This window comes from Vanacampus margaritifer, chromosome 3, assembly GCF_051991255.1.
Source record: "Vanacampus margaritifer isolate UIUO_Vmar chromosome 3, RoL_Vmar_1.0, whole genome shotgun sequence".
Classification (NCBI taxonomy): domain Eukaryota; kingdom Metazoa; phylum Chordata; class Actinopteri; order Syngnathiformes; family Syngnathidae; genus Vanacampus; species Vanacampus margaritifer.
In genome coordinates this window covers 3827186-3842623 of record NC_135434.1, presented here as the reverse complement: position 1 = coordinate 3842623, position 15438 = coordinate 3827186, and the positions used below count along the sequence as shown (strand labels likewise).

The 15438-nt window shown below is 40.4% G+C and overlaps 1 protein-coding gene across 10 annotated transcripts in view; it reads left to right on the top strand.

Moving 5' to 3' along the window:
* Positions 1-15438, top strand: part of LOC144048394 (membrane-associated phosphatidylinositol transfer protein 2-like) — a 48634-nt gene that overhangs the window by 20563 nt on the left and 12633 nt on the right. For 4 of the 10 annotated variants that reach the window (XM_077560295.1, XM_077560292.1, XM_077560299.1 and 1 more), the window contains exons 3-17: positions 1203-1417; positions 2550-2671; positions 3798-4031; positions 4109-4435; positions 5256-5351; positions 8357-8461; positions 8546-8607; positions 8810-8881; positions 10545-10789; positions 10907-11096; positions 11161-11280; positions 11355-11572; positions 13119-13294; positions 13391-13561; positions 14747-14899. In XM_077560295.1, coding sequence (XP_077416421.1) covers positions 1203-1417; positions 2550-2671; positions 3798-4031; positions 4109-4435; positions 5256-5351; positions 8357-8461; positions 8546-8607; positions 8810-8881; positions 10545-10789; positions 10907-11096; positions 11161-11280; positions 11355-11572; positions 13119-13294; positions 13391-13561; positions 14747-14899 — 2506 coding nt within the window. Of the gene's footprint in view, positions 1-1202; positions 1440-2549; positions 2672-3797; positions 4032-4108; positions 4436-5255; positions 5352-8356; positions 8462-8545; positions 8608-8809; positions 8882-10544; positions 10790-10906; positions 11097-11160; positions 11281-11354; positions 11573-13118; positions 13295-13390; positions 13562-14746; positions 14900-15438 lie in introns of those variants that run through there. The other 6 variants (XM_077560298.1, XM_077560302.1, XM_077560301.1 and 3 more) reach the window with 4 other exon arrangements.

Sequence of the window (15438 nt, the reverse complement as noted above, 5' to 3'; positions counted from 1 at the left end):
CTTCCCCAGAAATAATAGTGATATTTGTATATCTAACTCTATTGAAATCAGAAGTGGCAAATCCAGGTCCAGAAAGTAAATACCCTGCCACAGTTTGGCTTTAGCCCCTGATGCTAGCTAGCTAGCTCCCTAACAGGTAAACGAGCACCATAGGAACAAGCTAGCTAGCTAGCACCACGGGCTAAAGCCAAACTGTGGCAGGGTTTTTACTTTCTGGACCTGGATTTGCCATCTCTGATTGAAATGAATTGTAATGCAAATAATCCGCTCCAGACTCCCCCCCCAAAAACAAAACATTTCTAATGTAGTTTTTTTTTATCAAGAAAATAGCACACTATAATATTGTTCTTTATAAAACCATATAAATTAAATAGAATGTAAATAATTTAACAATTGCTGCCACATATTTTGCTTCAGTTCAATGGCGCTTGTGCTGATCCATCTGGTGTGCACGCCTTGGCCACCTAGGGGCAGTATAACACACACATTGCTTCTTTTTTCAAGATTATTTTTCACTATCCGCCAAACTGCTGCTTGCTGTGAAGTGAGTTGAGTTCACTGCCATCATATTTAGAAAATAATTCAAACATTGTGCTGCATTAAGCGCAGCAGCAAGTCAGGAGTTAATTGCCAGACTTGATTCCTGCAGTCAATTTAGGGAGGGGAAAACAGAGGAGAGGCCACGCGATGAATCAGCCCCGTCTGCAGGAGGAGGAGAACACTGAGCGGCCGGCCTAGCAGACCTCGTTACCGATGACAGGTCATTCATTAGCCGCAGGCGCCGCTCTCTACAGCAACGCAGACGCAGCGCCGCTCGTACCACCCAGACGCAAAATGCACAGAGATCCAGTACGGAAAGGGCTCAGTGCTAATATAGGCCAGGCGGTTTTAAGGGCAAGCAAACCATATTTGGGGACAGAAGCTAGAGATCAAAATGGACTGACTGCATGTTTTCAAAGAGTTCCCTGCGCAGTATTAGAAATGACATAAGATTATTTGGAGCCGATATCGTGGACAGCAAAACCTTTTTGGTGACAAAAGTATGAGCTAAAAAAAAAAAAGAAGCACATTTCTCCTTAATATTTTTGTGTTTTCTTAACACTCTACTTTTCATTTGACATTAGCATAAAGTACTGAAAATCTCTTTGAAGGTTTTCTGAGTGCTAGGGTTCCATGTTTGATGATTTTTCTTTTCGTGGCAGAAAAAAAGCCGCGAGGAGAGCTGCGGCGAGGGCAGCGGCGTGGAGATCCTAAAAAACAAACCGTACACGGACGGACCGGGCGGGACGGGCCAGTACACACACAAGGTTTACCACATTGGCATGCACATTCCCAGCTGGTTCCGCTCCATCCTGCCCAAAGCGGCGCTGAGGGTGGAAGAGGAGTCCTGGAACGCCTACCCTTACACGCGCACGCGGTGAGAGTTTCAGCAGCCACAAGTAATTGCTGGATTTACAACATATTCCCAAGTCCAAACTTTCATGAAAGTGACCATTTTTTGCATTTATTGTACAAAGGATTGCTAGGTCAACACAGTACAGTTGTGTTTCGCTGAGCAAAAGTAATATTTCAAACATTTTTTTGGAAACTTTATATGTATATGACCTTTGACAATTATCTCACTGTATATTTTAATAAGACAATTGTAGTAACCTTATGAGAGTAGTCGTTGATAAAAAAAAAAAAAATAATGAAGCTATTAAGACGTGAAGTCTTTTTCTAGATAAATCGTATATTGTTGAGAATAAAGTTGAATATTTCAAAATGACGTCACATTTTTGAGAAAATATGTTTGAATCTTAGAGAAAAAAAAGTGATCATCTTACAAGAATTAGATTATATATTTTTAAGAAGAAAATTATCAACTTAAAAAAATGAAAGTCGTATATTTTCAAGAATTTTTGTGTTTTTTAGATGAACCCAAAACAATAATAGTTGTATTTTTGTCATAAAAATGTGCACATCTTCAAGTTAAGATGTTTAAGATTTTTTTTTTGTCTCGAGAATCTTACAAGAATGGGATTGTATATTTTTGAGAAGTAAATTGTAAAAGTTGTATATTTGCAAAGAAAAATAGAAAATATACCCCCCCCCCCCCCCCAAAAAAAAAATGTCAACAAAAAGTCCGTAGTGTACATGAATCAAGTTGTGTATTCCCAGGAAAAAGTTTAATTATCTTCAAGAACATTATTAGGTCCAAATATTTTTATTTTTAAGAGAGAAAATAATTTTGGAGAAACAAACTAAATATTTTCATTAAATTCATATGTTAAAGGAAAAAGTTGGAATCTTACTAGCTGTATATTTTTGAGAAAAGAGTTGTAATATTATGGGGGGCGCGGTGGGTGCATATTTCAGAGACAAAACTAATAAGGGTAGAACTTTTTTTTGTGTGTGTGTGTGTTTAAGATACAGATTTCTGGCATTGAAATACTATTGCAATGTGTTAAAAAGTGTATTTCAATGTGATTACAGCATGCGGATGGGTGTTTTAAGACTCAAACTACAGTATGAATAACCAGAATTTGTTCCCTGTGTGGTCCTTTCAGATACACATGCCCCTTCGTGGAGAAGTTCTCCATCGATATCGAGACGTACTACATGAGCGACACCGGCAATCAGCCAGACGTTTTCAACATGTCGGCCGCCGACAACAGGCAGAGGAGCGTCGGTAAGGCCAGAAAGCAACAAACACTTCATGCTGCATTTTTTTCACTAATGCTGCATAGGGATGGGCAATATTGACTTCAAATCAAATCGCTTCCTGTTTTCCACATGAAGTGCTGCTGAGGCCCACTTGTGGCTAATGGATGCTACTGCAATGCTTTTTTTGTCCTCATAGTGAAGCTCGGAGGAGTACTTGAAGTGCCATTGGCAATAGTATTATGTTTGTTGTGCTTTGGAGTGATAGAAATAAAGTTATTTTATAATAATTATAAGCAATATAGCTTGTGTTTTTTTTCCTGTTTTTTTGCCCCCAAATAAATTGTAGTATTTTTAAATGTATATTTAAATATGTTGATTCTTTTTAAGTTTTTTTTTTTAAAAAAGCATAGATATTTTTTTTTTGTGGGGGGTGTATTTTAGATAAATATTACTGACTTGTTTTTATGTACCGTAATTTGAAAAGTATTGAATTTGTTTTGTTTTAGTTGATAGGATCGCACAACACTTGTAAGTGGCATTTTTTACGCCTGTCACTGATTGGCATTAAAGTTAAAACGCTGCTTTTAATGCCTGTTAGCAAAATTTTATTTTAATGAAAAGCTAATGGTCTCGGCCCCTGCAATTTGGTCAGTCAAAGAATTTTATACGAAATTACATTTTATTGTATGGTATTTAGAAAATGCACAGCATTATGTTATTTTAAAAAAATTATATAATTTAAATAGTTTTAAATACTGGATTCTATTTTATATAATTGAATAACTTATTTAATTTTTGTTTTTTTTGGAGTATCAAAACGCTATTGATTTTTTTCTTATTTGGGGGGTATTTTTTTCTAAATATTAATTTGGGGAAAATGGGATATCCTTATAAGCATTTTTAAGAATTTTGTTTTTTATTATGGTGTTTAAAACAGTTATATATATTTTTTTATTTCTGTACATTTACAAATGTATTGAAGTTTTTTTATATATATTTGAAAATTTATTTTGCATGTTTTTATTTATTTTTAGGATTATTTCAAATTTTGTATTAATTATATCCTATTTAGCTTTAAAAAAAAAAAAATTCTAATTTAATTTCATTATTTCAAATTTTAACCCCTTTTTCTGTTTCTTTTTTAACGGCAGACCCCATCGACATAGTGACCGACCCCATCGCTCCCCACGAGTACAAAGCCGAGGAGGACCCGCGGCTGTACAAGTCGGCCAAGACCCAGCGGGGCCCCTTGCTGGACGACTGGATCGAAGAGTACAACAACAACCCGGGCAGGATGCCCATCATGTGCGCCTACAAGCTGTGCAAGGTGGAATTCCGCTACTGGGGCATGCAGTCCAAGATTGAGAGATTCATCCATGATGTTGGTACGTAATTTTTCGAGTTATTCAATCGAAATTGCATTCTCTAGTTACCATTATTTTGTCGTATTCCTTTCTTTTAGGACTAAGAAAAGTAATGGTACGCGCCCACCGGCAGGCCTGGTGCTGGCAAGACGAGTGGTGCGGTCTGACCATGGAGGACATCAGGCAGCTGGAGTTGGAGACCCAGCTGACCCTGGCCAGGAAAATGGCGCAGTTCTGCCAGGTGGAGGAGGCCACCGAGGCCAACGGGGACACGCCCCCTCCGGCCAAGGAGCAGGAGGCCAAGGAGGTGGCGGAGGCGGAGGTGGCGGTCAGCGGCGCGGCTGCGAACACGCTGCAGCCCCGCGGCATGCTCACCAAGCAGTGGTCCACCTCCTCGCGCTCTTCTCGCTCCTCAAAGCGAGGAGGTGAGAGTTGCTTCTTCCTGATAGTGTATGATTTTTAGCATAGCATTAGCATGAGTGGGTGGAGGGGGGGGGGGGGGGCGGGGGGTCCACGAAGCCTTGAAAAGTCTTGATTTGATTTTTAAAAATCAGTTATTCTAAAAACCCAGCGTTTTCAAGGTCTTAAAAAGTATGGTGAGAATTGATGACATTTTTTATGATTATATAATGTGGTGAAAGTGAATGAACCACAAATGGGCGGGGCTTCGGTGTATTACATAACTGTTTGCAACATGTTGGATTCCAACTGGGCTATTTTTAGCAACCACAGCAGCAGCTCAACCCCCTCCATTGGCAGGTGTCAGAGGGGGGGCTGCCTGCCACCTGCGCCCAGACACACACACCCACTCACACACACACTGGTGGTTCCTCGCAGGCCTATTATTAGAAGCAGCATGACATCCCAGTCCAGCTCCAGCTGTAACCTCCTTTCCGCCATGATGGACCAGACCTGACAATTTCCTCATTCTGACCAGCGAGCGGTCCAACTGCCAGGCAGCTGTGCGCATGAGCCTGTTGCATATTTATATAACACCATGTGTGTAGGCGGTGGTGCAACATATCTTTGTGCTAGGTTGGCAGAGGGTGTTAAAAACAAATATCAGTGAAAGAATATCTGACGGCAAAACAATTTCAAACATGTTCCACATGTTTTGTATTATGCTTAAATGTGTTTCAATTTTAAAGCATGTGTGAGAGTTAAAAAAAATTATACATTCAAAAAATGTGGATTTCCATCAAAATGTGAGTTCATTGTGACGTCCATTATTGTGTCCCTTCGCAGTGAGCCCGTCCCGACACAGCATCTCAGAGTGGAGGATGCAGAGCATTGCGCGGGACTCGGACGACAGCGAGGACGAAGAGTTCTTCGACGCTCACGGTAAGGCGCTAAGAGAGCCAAGGCGTGAAGAGGAAGGTTGGCGCTATTCGACCACGATCCAATACAAGATTGGAACAGATTTCTTGAATTGGAAAGTTAGACATGATACTCCAGGCCTGTAGGGGGCAGTAATAGGCATTACATTTGTGTTGGCTAAATATTTCTTTCTTTCTTTTTTCCTCATTCCTTCCCATTTCCTAGCCTTCCCTTGTTATTCTTTCTTCCTACCTAATTTCTTTCTTCCTTCCTATGAGATCTCCCTCTCTTCCTTACTTATTCCCTCCTTCTCTTCATTCTGCCCTTTCCTCCGTGCTTCCTTTGTCCATCCCTTCGTTCCATCTTCCCCTTCCTCATCCTTCCTTCCCACCGACCATCTTTTAGATTTTTTCCTTCCTTTCTTCCTAACGTCCTTCAATCTGTTCCCCCTACTATCTATCTTTCCTTCTTTATCTTCTATCATTCCTCCCTCCTGTCTTTCCATCCCTTTTCCTTCCTCAATTCATTCCTCCTCCCTTACTCTTTCCCTCCATCCCTTCTTTGCTTTCTTGGACCTACAAAGTATCAGTCAATCAATCCATCCATCATCCTTCGATCCATCCTCAATTTCCTCCTTACACCCTCCATCCCTTCCTTAGATAAATAAGATAAAATAGTGTACAACTGCTTTTGCTCCCCCTCGGTGTGACAAAGTTAACAATTGTAAACTTGATGTGATCATCGGAAGTATTTCCACAGGTCTTGTATCGGATCTCGTGGAAAAGCGCACGACTGTCTATACATAGAAGTGTTTTCATCCAAGCCTTTTTCCAGGAAGCTGACTCTGCATGCATCTTTCTAACCACAGATCAGTTCTTAAGCTTCCCAGATACCCAGCATGCTTTGGGCTGCAGTTGAAATAAACCTACTCCTCCCCCCCCTCCCCTATCCACCTCCTACGTCCTTCCACCCCGCCGGAGGACTTTGTCCCAGGACTCGGGCCAAGTGGCTGGCTGGAATGTCAAAAGTTTATAAATCACACTCACTGCCATGATACACCCCGGCAAGCAATAAATGCTTCCTTATCGTTTGTGTGGCGTTGTTTGAATGACGTGCAGTCTTCACAATAAAACAAAAACCCAACATCACAAGACACATTTTATTTGTCATTAGGGGTGTAACGCCAGCAATAAAATCACGCTTTGGTTTTGAGGGGAGGCTTCAGCTCGCATTGGGTTGCAGGAAGAGAACAGATTCATCCATCCATTTTTTTTTTTATAGCGCTCGTCCTTATTAATGCGACGGTTGTGCTGGAGCATTGCCCAGCTCAGAGCACATATAGACAAACAAGCATTCACATTCCCACCTAAGAACAATCTAAAATCAAATACATGTTTTTGGAATGTGGGAGGAAGCCCACGCAATACAGGAAGAACAAGCCAGCTTCACTCATAGGAAATGCGTCACTGGAACAGATTCAATGACATGTCAAATAGAATATAAGAAAACCATACAATTGTCAGATAATAATTGGCTTTCCGTGTGGCAACAAGTTTTGGAGGATCAGTCTTATCGTTTAGGGCAGGCTTGTGACGAGAGTGGATGGCAGTTACACTCTTGTTGCCTAATATATGTACAGTAAAGTGTGTGCGGAAACTGCTTGTGCCTACGGAACGCATGAAAAATATTAAGATGAGTACACGCACCGTTAAACACCCCGAGTTACCATACATACAGACATATCTACATTTATGTATCTTTCTGTTACATTGAGACACAATGAGGAGGTGACTGTATCACCTTGACACAATAAAGGAATGTCTACAGTAGATGGCTTTAAGTGGGCGTTAGTGTTTCATAAAGGCAATTTGCCAGTTACAAAGCCTTGTAAGCACTTTGCACATTATTGCTGTTGGGCGGAAAGTCGCTATATGACCAAATATGGTCAATTTCAGGGTTTTTTTCTCTCCATAAAGCGATACTATTACCATGTCATCTATTACTTTTATACATTATTAATCAATTTAAAGTATTGGAAAAAAATCCTTATAACAAACTGTCTGAGAAATCAAAGTAATCAGTGACAGCTTAATAAATAGCAAATTATTATTTTTTGTGAATAAAATTAGCAATGGATTTTTTTATTTTTTTTTTTACTCATGGAAAGCATTGATTTTAGAGAAGCGAGAATTCTACCCGACAGCAAAAAAAACATGATTTTGGAAATGAATGAACTATAGGTAGATTATTATTGAATCAATGGCAAAACAATAAAATTCAAATAAAATGTGAACTCGTGTATCCAGTTTATTTTTCCTGTTTCCTGTGTTTGTCAATGGTAGTGGACAGAAGTAAAATAGACGATATGCAAAAAAAACACCCAATTTTTTTTTTATACATTTCCATTGAAATAGAAATTTCCAGAAAATCTGCCTTTAAAAAAAAGATAATAATGATCAATATTGAAGTCTTTACCGCTTATCTTCATTATTTTGTGACAAAATTAATCCGTTTTCGACACATTTTTGGCTTCATTTATGCATTGTTGTCTGGAAAGACGGAATTCGCCATCTCGCTCTCGTGTTAAGAGATTGTGCAACCAAGAAGTAGGCCAATATGGTCAAATATCTATTTAATATTATTTTTAGCTATTGTAACATTATGCAAATGAAATGTACTTGGTCAATTTAGCTCAGCTCATCCGTGACCCTAACAAGGACAAACGCGTCACAAAATGGATGGATGGAAGTCACAACTTATTTGATTACAGAATAAATATTTACTCTTGGTGTTCTTGCTCGACAGTTTTAGCCTTGCAGCTTTTTCAAAATACTGCCACTCCGTTACTGTGGCGTAATAGTGCCATTGCAGTTCAAAATGCCTCCCAACTGAATGAATGCATGTGATCATTTTCATGATGTCGAGGGTGGCTGGAAATCAGGTCAAAATCTGACTAATAATCAAATGCCGGGGTTTATCCATTCTCGTCTTACTAAATGATGCTCATCTTTTGTATGTGTGTGTTGCAGAGGATTTCTCGGATGGCGAGGAGGTCTTACCCAAGCAAATCACCAAGTGGAATTCCAACGACCTCATGGACAAGATCGAGGCTTCCGACATGGAAGAAACCTCCGGTACGCCGAAGAAAAATGTTGACGTGGTGAGACCATCCGTGAGGACGACCTTTGCCGTGACCGCTTTGTTTGGCGTGTTTGCAGGCGAGCTCTTCAAGGACATGGCGGACTACGACAGAGCCACCGACGGGGAAAAACTAGACGAGGTACGTGTCCACAAACACACCTCTGGATGGAAGTCTCCGTTTTCCAGAGGAAGATTCTCACCTGCTTCCAGTTGCAGCCCAATTGAATTGTCGTATTAGTGAGGACAAAACGCATACTGTTAAATGGACCTTATGAAGAATATGGACTTAATGGGCTTTCCATCCGGTCTAGCCCTGAGACTTTGTGTCCTCTTGTGTTCAGATGCGAGCCTCCGTTAGGGTCCCAGCCAATAGCGCTCCCATTCCCAGCATCACAGTAACACGGCACCAGTGCGTAAGTAGCTTGCGCCCAGTTCCCTGTGAGCCCACCCCTGTAATTTCCCACGGAAAGTCCTGAGTGTCCCCGCCCCCTTCCCAAGCCAATCCGTGATACCCAACCCCTCAGACAGTTTTATCGCGCTCCCTGTTCAGCTGCTGTATCGTTTTTTTTTTGCTACACCTTGTGTTATGTTATCTTAACAGCCGCTCGTCTTATTTTGGTTGCCGCCAATAGACGGCTTAAGACAGAATAAGGTAAGACTATTGGCGGCACACCAGGGAAGCGACAGCATGATACAAATCCTATCGGATGTGTTTTTCCCCCAATATTGCAAACATAAAGATGTCCTGAATTTGTGAAACGTGGATGAATTTTCATGATGAAATTCATTGCGATGTGGTGTGTATGAAGATGCCTTATTAAGCCACCTGAGAACCGTTTTAAATTGTGGTGAAAAGCATATATTTCAAATTAATATAGTTAAAATACAAAATCCATGACCCAGACATAATTTTGACATGCTTTAATGAAGACTGTTTCGATTTCAGTGAGCTCTTAAAGTTTTGACCACTTAACATGAGACAGTAGACATGCTTTAATGAAGACTGTTTCGATTTCAGTGAGCTCTTAAAGTTTTGACCACTTAACATGAGACAGTAGACATGCTTTAATGAAGACTGTTTCGATTTCAGTGAGCTCTTTAAGTTCTGACCACTTAACAACATGAGACAGTAATAATCTTAGAGTGCATATTGTGTTTAGCTGTCTCATGTTCCTAAACTTGGCCTGCTCACTGAAAATGGAAGCAATCCACATTAAAGCATGCCACGATGACAGATGGATTCTTCATGTTTTGTTTGTTAGAGTTGTTCTAGTTTTTTATAAGTAATTAAAAAAAAACAAGGAGAGACCATCCAGAATATTGACATGCTTTAATGCACACATTTTCGATTTCAGTAAGCTCTTGACGTTTTGACCATTTAACAACATGAAACTAAATTATAAATAAATTACATTTAGCTGTCATATGTAGCCAAGTTGTAAAAGATGAAGAGGTTGCATTAAAGAAAGCACTTCATGATAATGTATGGTCTCTTCTCGTCGTTCATGAAAAATCAAAAACTTAAGCAACTGTCAAAAACAAAACGGGAAGAGATCCAGCTGGCATCATGACATGCTTTAATGCAGACTGTTTTGTTCTCTCGCTGTTTGACCATTTTGAATGTAGAAGCTCAGTGAACTGACTCAAATTTGGGTATAGAGAAATGCGAAAACACTTTGAAATTCCTTCAATCTTTTTAAGAATGGTCAAAAGTCCAGAGAGTACAAAATTGGAAAGAGTTTGGATTAAAGCACTTAAAAAAATGTTGAGGGCTCACTGAAATCGAAAAGTTTCTGATGCCGAATGGACATTTTTTTAATGACAAATTGAAAACAAGACCAACTGTCACAAGTATATAAAAAAACAACAATAAGAAACCATCTGGCATCATGGCATGCTTTAATGTAAATTCTTTCACACTCATGCTCAATTTTTTGGCTATAAAAAAAAATCATTTGAAATTCCCTAATTCTTGTTCAGAAGAGAGCGATAGCACAGAAAGTGTCTCCCAAAAAAATCAGCATTAAAGCATTCTGTGTTCTCTAGTTGTACCTTACGGTTGTCTCCACTCGACAGGAGAGTTCGTCCCAACAGTGCCTGCAGTCCTCCAAGATCCACGTGCTGGTCCTGGTCCTGCACGGTGGCAACATCCTGGACACGGGCGGGGGCGAGCAGAGCGGCAAGCAGGCCGATGTCAACACCATCGGCGCCGCGTTCGATTCCGTCATGCGCGTCCACTACCCGGCGGCGTTGGGCCGCCTCGCCGTCCGCCTCGTCCCGTGTCCCGCCATCTGTGCCGAGGCCTTCTCCCTGGTGTCTAAGTAAGTTGCATGCGTACATGCAACCATCTGGAGTGTAACGCCATTTTGTTAGTTTTTGCTGTCCTTATTGTTTGTTGTCTTCCACACGACTGACCTCGCGTTCGTCTTGTGCGGCAGCCTGAGCCCGTACGGCTACGACGAAAGTTGTCTGTCCAGCAGCCAAGATCACATCCCGCTGGCAGCTCTTCCCCTGCTGGCCACCTCCGCGCCTCAGTACCAGGAAGCCGTTTCCACCGTCATCGTCAGAGCCAATCAGGTCTACGCCGATTTCATCAAGTCTCTGGACGGGGCCGCCTTCTCCGGACAGGTTGGTTTGGGATTATAGCTGCAGAATTACTGTACTCTTTTGATGCCATTTGATGTTTTTTCAGGTCTGCCTTATTGGAGACTGTGTGGGAGGAATCCTCGGGTTCGACGCTCTGTGCAGCAGCAACCAGACAGTCACCGAAAGCCAGAATAGCAGCCGGAGGGGCAGTCTTGTCAGTGTACAGGTGATCAATACGACACCTCACAAACGTGTCAATATCCGCTCACTGAAAAAAAAATTCTCACCCCTCCCTGGTAGGACCAGGACCTCCTGTCGCCGGGGACCATTATGAACTGCGGGCAGGGGTCCGCTTCGCCCACCCTGGAGGGCAGCCGCCACCTGAGCCGCAGCAACATCGACATTCCGCGAACCATCTCGGGCGACGACGCCAAGAAGCAGCAGCTGCAGCGCAAGAGAAGCGACTCGTCAACCTACGAGCTGGACACCATCAAGCAGCATCAGGCCTTCCTGTCCAGGTAGCGCCAAAGTTGGCAATTTTCTGGACATATTATGGTAATTTTCTGCCTCTCTTCTTTTTTGGACATTATTGGGACATTTTTTCTGCCTTTTTTGCTATAAATTTTTTGACATTTTGGGCAATTTTGTGGACAATCATCATTTATGATCATTTTTGGGATTTCTTCTTTTGTTTTTGGACATTTTATGGTAACTTTTTAAACATTTTGTTTTCTACCTATTTTATTCAATTCTGTGACAATTTTTTGGCAATATCACGGAAATTTTCTGGTAATTTTCTGCTTTTCCTCTTTTTATGGTTAATTTATTAAACTTTTTTAGGTATTTTGTAAAACCCTTTTTCATCTACCTTTTGTCTCTTTTTCTGACAATTTAAAAATTTGGACTCTGGTGTTTATTTTAATATATTTAATTATTAATTAATTTAAAGAATGTTTTACCTAAAGAATAGAAATATATATATATATCAGCATTGATATGTGAAAAATACAAATGTCAATTTTTAATTAATTATTAATTAATTTTTATGGTTAATTTATTAAACTTTTTTAGGTATTTTGTAAAACCCTTTTTCATCTACCTTTTGTCTCTTTTTCTGACAACTTAAAAATTTGGACTCTGGTGTTTATTTTAATATATTTAATTATTCATTTTTATTTAATTATTAATTAATTTAAAGAATATTTTACCTAAAGAATAAAAAAATATATATATATATATATATCAGCGTTGCTATGTGAAAAATACAAATGTCAATTTTTAATTAATTATTAATTAATTTTTATGGTTAATTTATTATACTTTTTTAGGTATTTTGTAAACCCCTTTTTCATCTACCTTTTGTCTCTTTTTCTGACAACTTAAAAATTTGGACTCTGGTGTTTATTTTAATATATTTAATTATTCATTTTTATTTAATTATTAATTAATTTAAAGAATATTTTACCTAAAGAATAAAATATATATATATATATATATATCAGCGTTGCTATGTGAAAAATACAAATGTCAATTTTTAATTAATTATTAATTAATTTTTATGGTTAATTTATTATACTTTTTTAGGTATTTTGTAAACCCCTTTTTCATCTACCTTTTGTCTCTTTTTCTGACAACTTAAAAATTTGGACTCTGGTGTTTATTTTAATATATTTAATTATTCATTTTTATTTAATTATTAATTAATTTAAAGAATATTTTACCTAAAGAATAAAAAAATATATATATATATCAGCATTGCTATGTGAAAAATACAAATGTCAATTTTTACATTTTTATTTTTGGGGGGATGAAACTGAATGCAGACATCCCAAAAACTTAAAAATCTAAAAAAAAAAAATGAAGGAAAAAATGGACATAAGTGTTTTTCACATTTTTTTTTTAAAAATCACATTTTTTTAGAGATCCACAAAGAGCCACGGGCCACATGTGGCTCCAGAGCCGCAGGTTGCAGACCCATGCTCTAAATAAACGATGTCATGATCAAATAATCAAATCTTGGATTTCTTGGCCCCGCCTCGCGTTAACTTTGCAATGTCCTTGCAGTTTGCACTCCAGCATCCTGCGGGGCGACGGCACCTCGCGCAGGTCGAGCAGCAGCACCATGTTAGACGGAGGCGCGCTCGGCAAGCTGGACTTTGAAGTGTCCGACTTTTTCCTCTTCGGCTCGCCGCTGGGTCTGGTGTTGGCCCTGAGGAAGACGGTCATCCCCATGCTGGACGGTAATCCATCGTGCTGTGTCATACACATGGGGGGGTTTGGAAGAAAATACCATGTAAAAAAAGCCACTAACCCCCCCCCCCCCCCCTCCCCCCTAGTGGCCCAGCTCCGGCCGGCTTGTCAGCAGGTGTACAACTTGTTCCATCCGGCCGATCCTTCCGCCTCGCGCCTGGAGCCTCTTCTGGAGAGGAAGTTCCACCTGTTGCCTCCCTTCAACGTGCCCCGCTACCAACGCTTCCCGCTAGGGGACGGAAATTCGACACTGCTGGGTGAGCCGCGCTGTCACGTGTGCCTACCATTGCGCATATACATACACACGAATATAAGACATTGTCACATGTGGATGTCGTCCTGTTTTTTCATCAGTGTCACATAACAATAAGTCATCGTCTCAAAAGAAAAATTGAGCATTTTTCTTCTGTTTGTGCTTGTTGGGAAGCCAAATGTGGTCACAGTCCTGCAAGGGGTTCATTATTTGGACATGCGCACATTGAGTTCCTCCACATATTGACTCGGTTCACAAGCGTATTACATGCCCCTTCATTTGACCATTAGCGGGGATTTTAAACATAGAAAGGCCAAAACATCCCTTATGAAAATTAAACGTCATTAAAAAAAAACTAGCCACCAGAGGGTGCTAGAACTGCACAAATGAAAATCAACCTGACTCTTTTAACAGATGTGCTACTTTTAACTCATTTGCTCCCAAAAACATATGAATACGTTTTAATTTAAATGTTTTAAGTGTCCCAAGGACATATTTATATGTTTTTTTGTTTTTATGCTAGAGCATACAGAAGGCTTTGATGCAGCATCTCAACTGCACAGAACGGTTGAAGCAATCGTAGTTATTACAAAAACGGCCAGCAGGTGGCAGCAGAGTATAAGAGATCAGCCATGTTGCAAAAAGCTCTTTTTCCCCACAGTTCTAAACAGATTTGTAAATAATGATGAAACTTAGCTATATTCTAATGCTAATTGCTGCAAAACGCAAACAGATAGAAATAAACTTTTTTTCCTGATTAAAGAAGAGACTCTAATCTTTCTTTTGGTCGGTTCCATTTTTTTATAGTAATAGAACACAATATATTCTGTGAGCCTTGCAAAAATCTGTCAAAATCCAGTGAAACAGCCGGGAGCAAAGGAGGTTGCTTCAGTGAAAATGGCTAGCTAACCAATTAACCACCCATAGAAGTACACGCAAACGACCCTTTTTTACCTTCACGAACCATTTTTACCTCGGCGTCCTCCCGACTCACGGGAGCTGTAGCGTTCCAATTACCGATCATCCACTGTAGTCGAGTCCAAACGATTCCAAAAAAACGTGGCCTCCACTCAGGGCTTGACTTTTCTTTTGTCTCTTGTTCTTGCTTCATATGTTTTTGTGTCTTCCTTGTCCTCTCTTCCTTCCTCTTCTCTCCACCCCTTTCCTTGCCTTCACCTGGCCTCTGTAGTGGAGACAGTCCAGAGCAACGCCCCGCTGCTACTTGACAGCGGGCCGCCCGTGTCCCTTCGCTGTCAGGAGACCATCAGCGAGACGTGCATCCCCGTGCCCGTGCTAAACTGGCAGGAGGGCGCCCTCAAGGCCGCACCCGCCACACCCGAGTGTGTGTAGCCTCTCCTGTCACCTCACCTTGCGCATCTCCACCCGTCCTTTGCTCGTCTTCCGCTTTCATCTGTCCGTGTTGTCTGTCGCCATTCGCGGTCGCTGCACAAGTTGGAGGATAGACTTGAGAAGCAAATTGAAATGCATTGGAAAATACAAATGTTTTTTTTTGTGTACGTTTTTGTTTTTGCAAAGCCCCAAAAAAATCTTTCAAAAATGCAGATAATCCTTTGATATGCTTTTTCCATGACAAATGGGCGTAGTCCCCCCCCCCCCCCCCAAAAAATATCTAAATATTGACCCCAAAAAAAACAGGAAATATGTGAAGTATGCGTGGGTCTACTGTCGTGCAAACTAAATAATTTGCCTTCCCCCCGAAAAGTAATCGGGTCAACATTAGCAGTTGGACCGAATTAGCCTAAAAAGCACCAATTTGTTGAACATTGAAATGCGTAACATCTCTCCTGCCATGTTTTGTGCTTCCCAGCACATTTGCCTGTTGTGTCGTGCATCATGTGTTTTTTGTGGACATACTTTTGA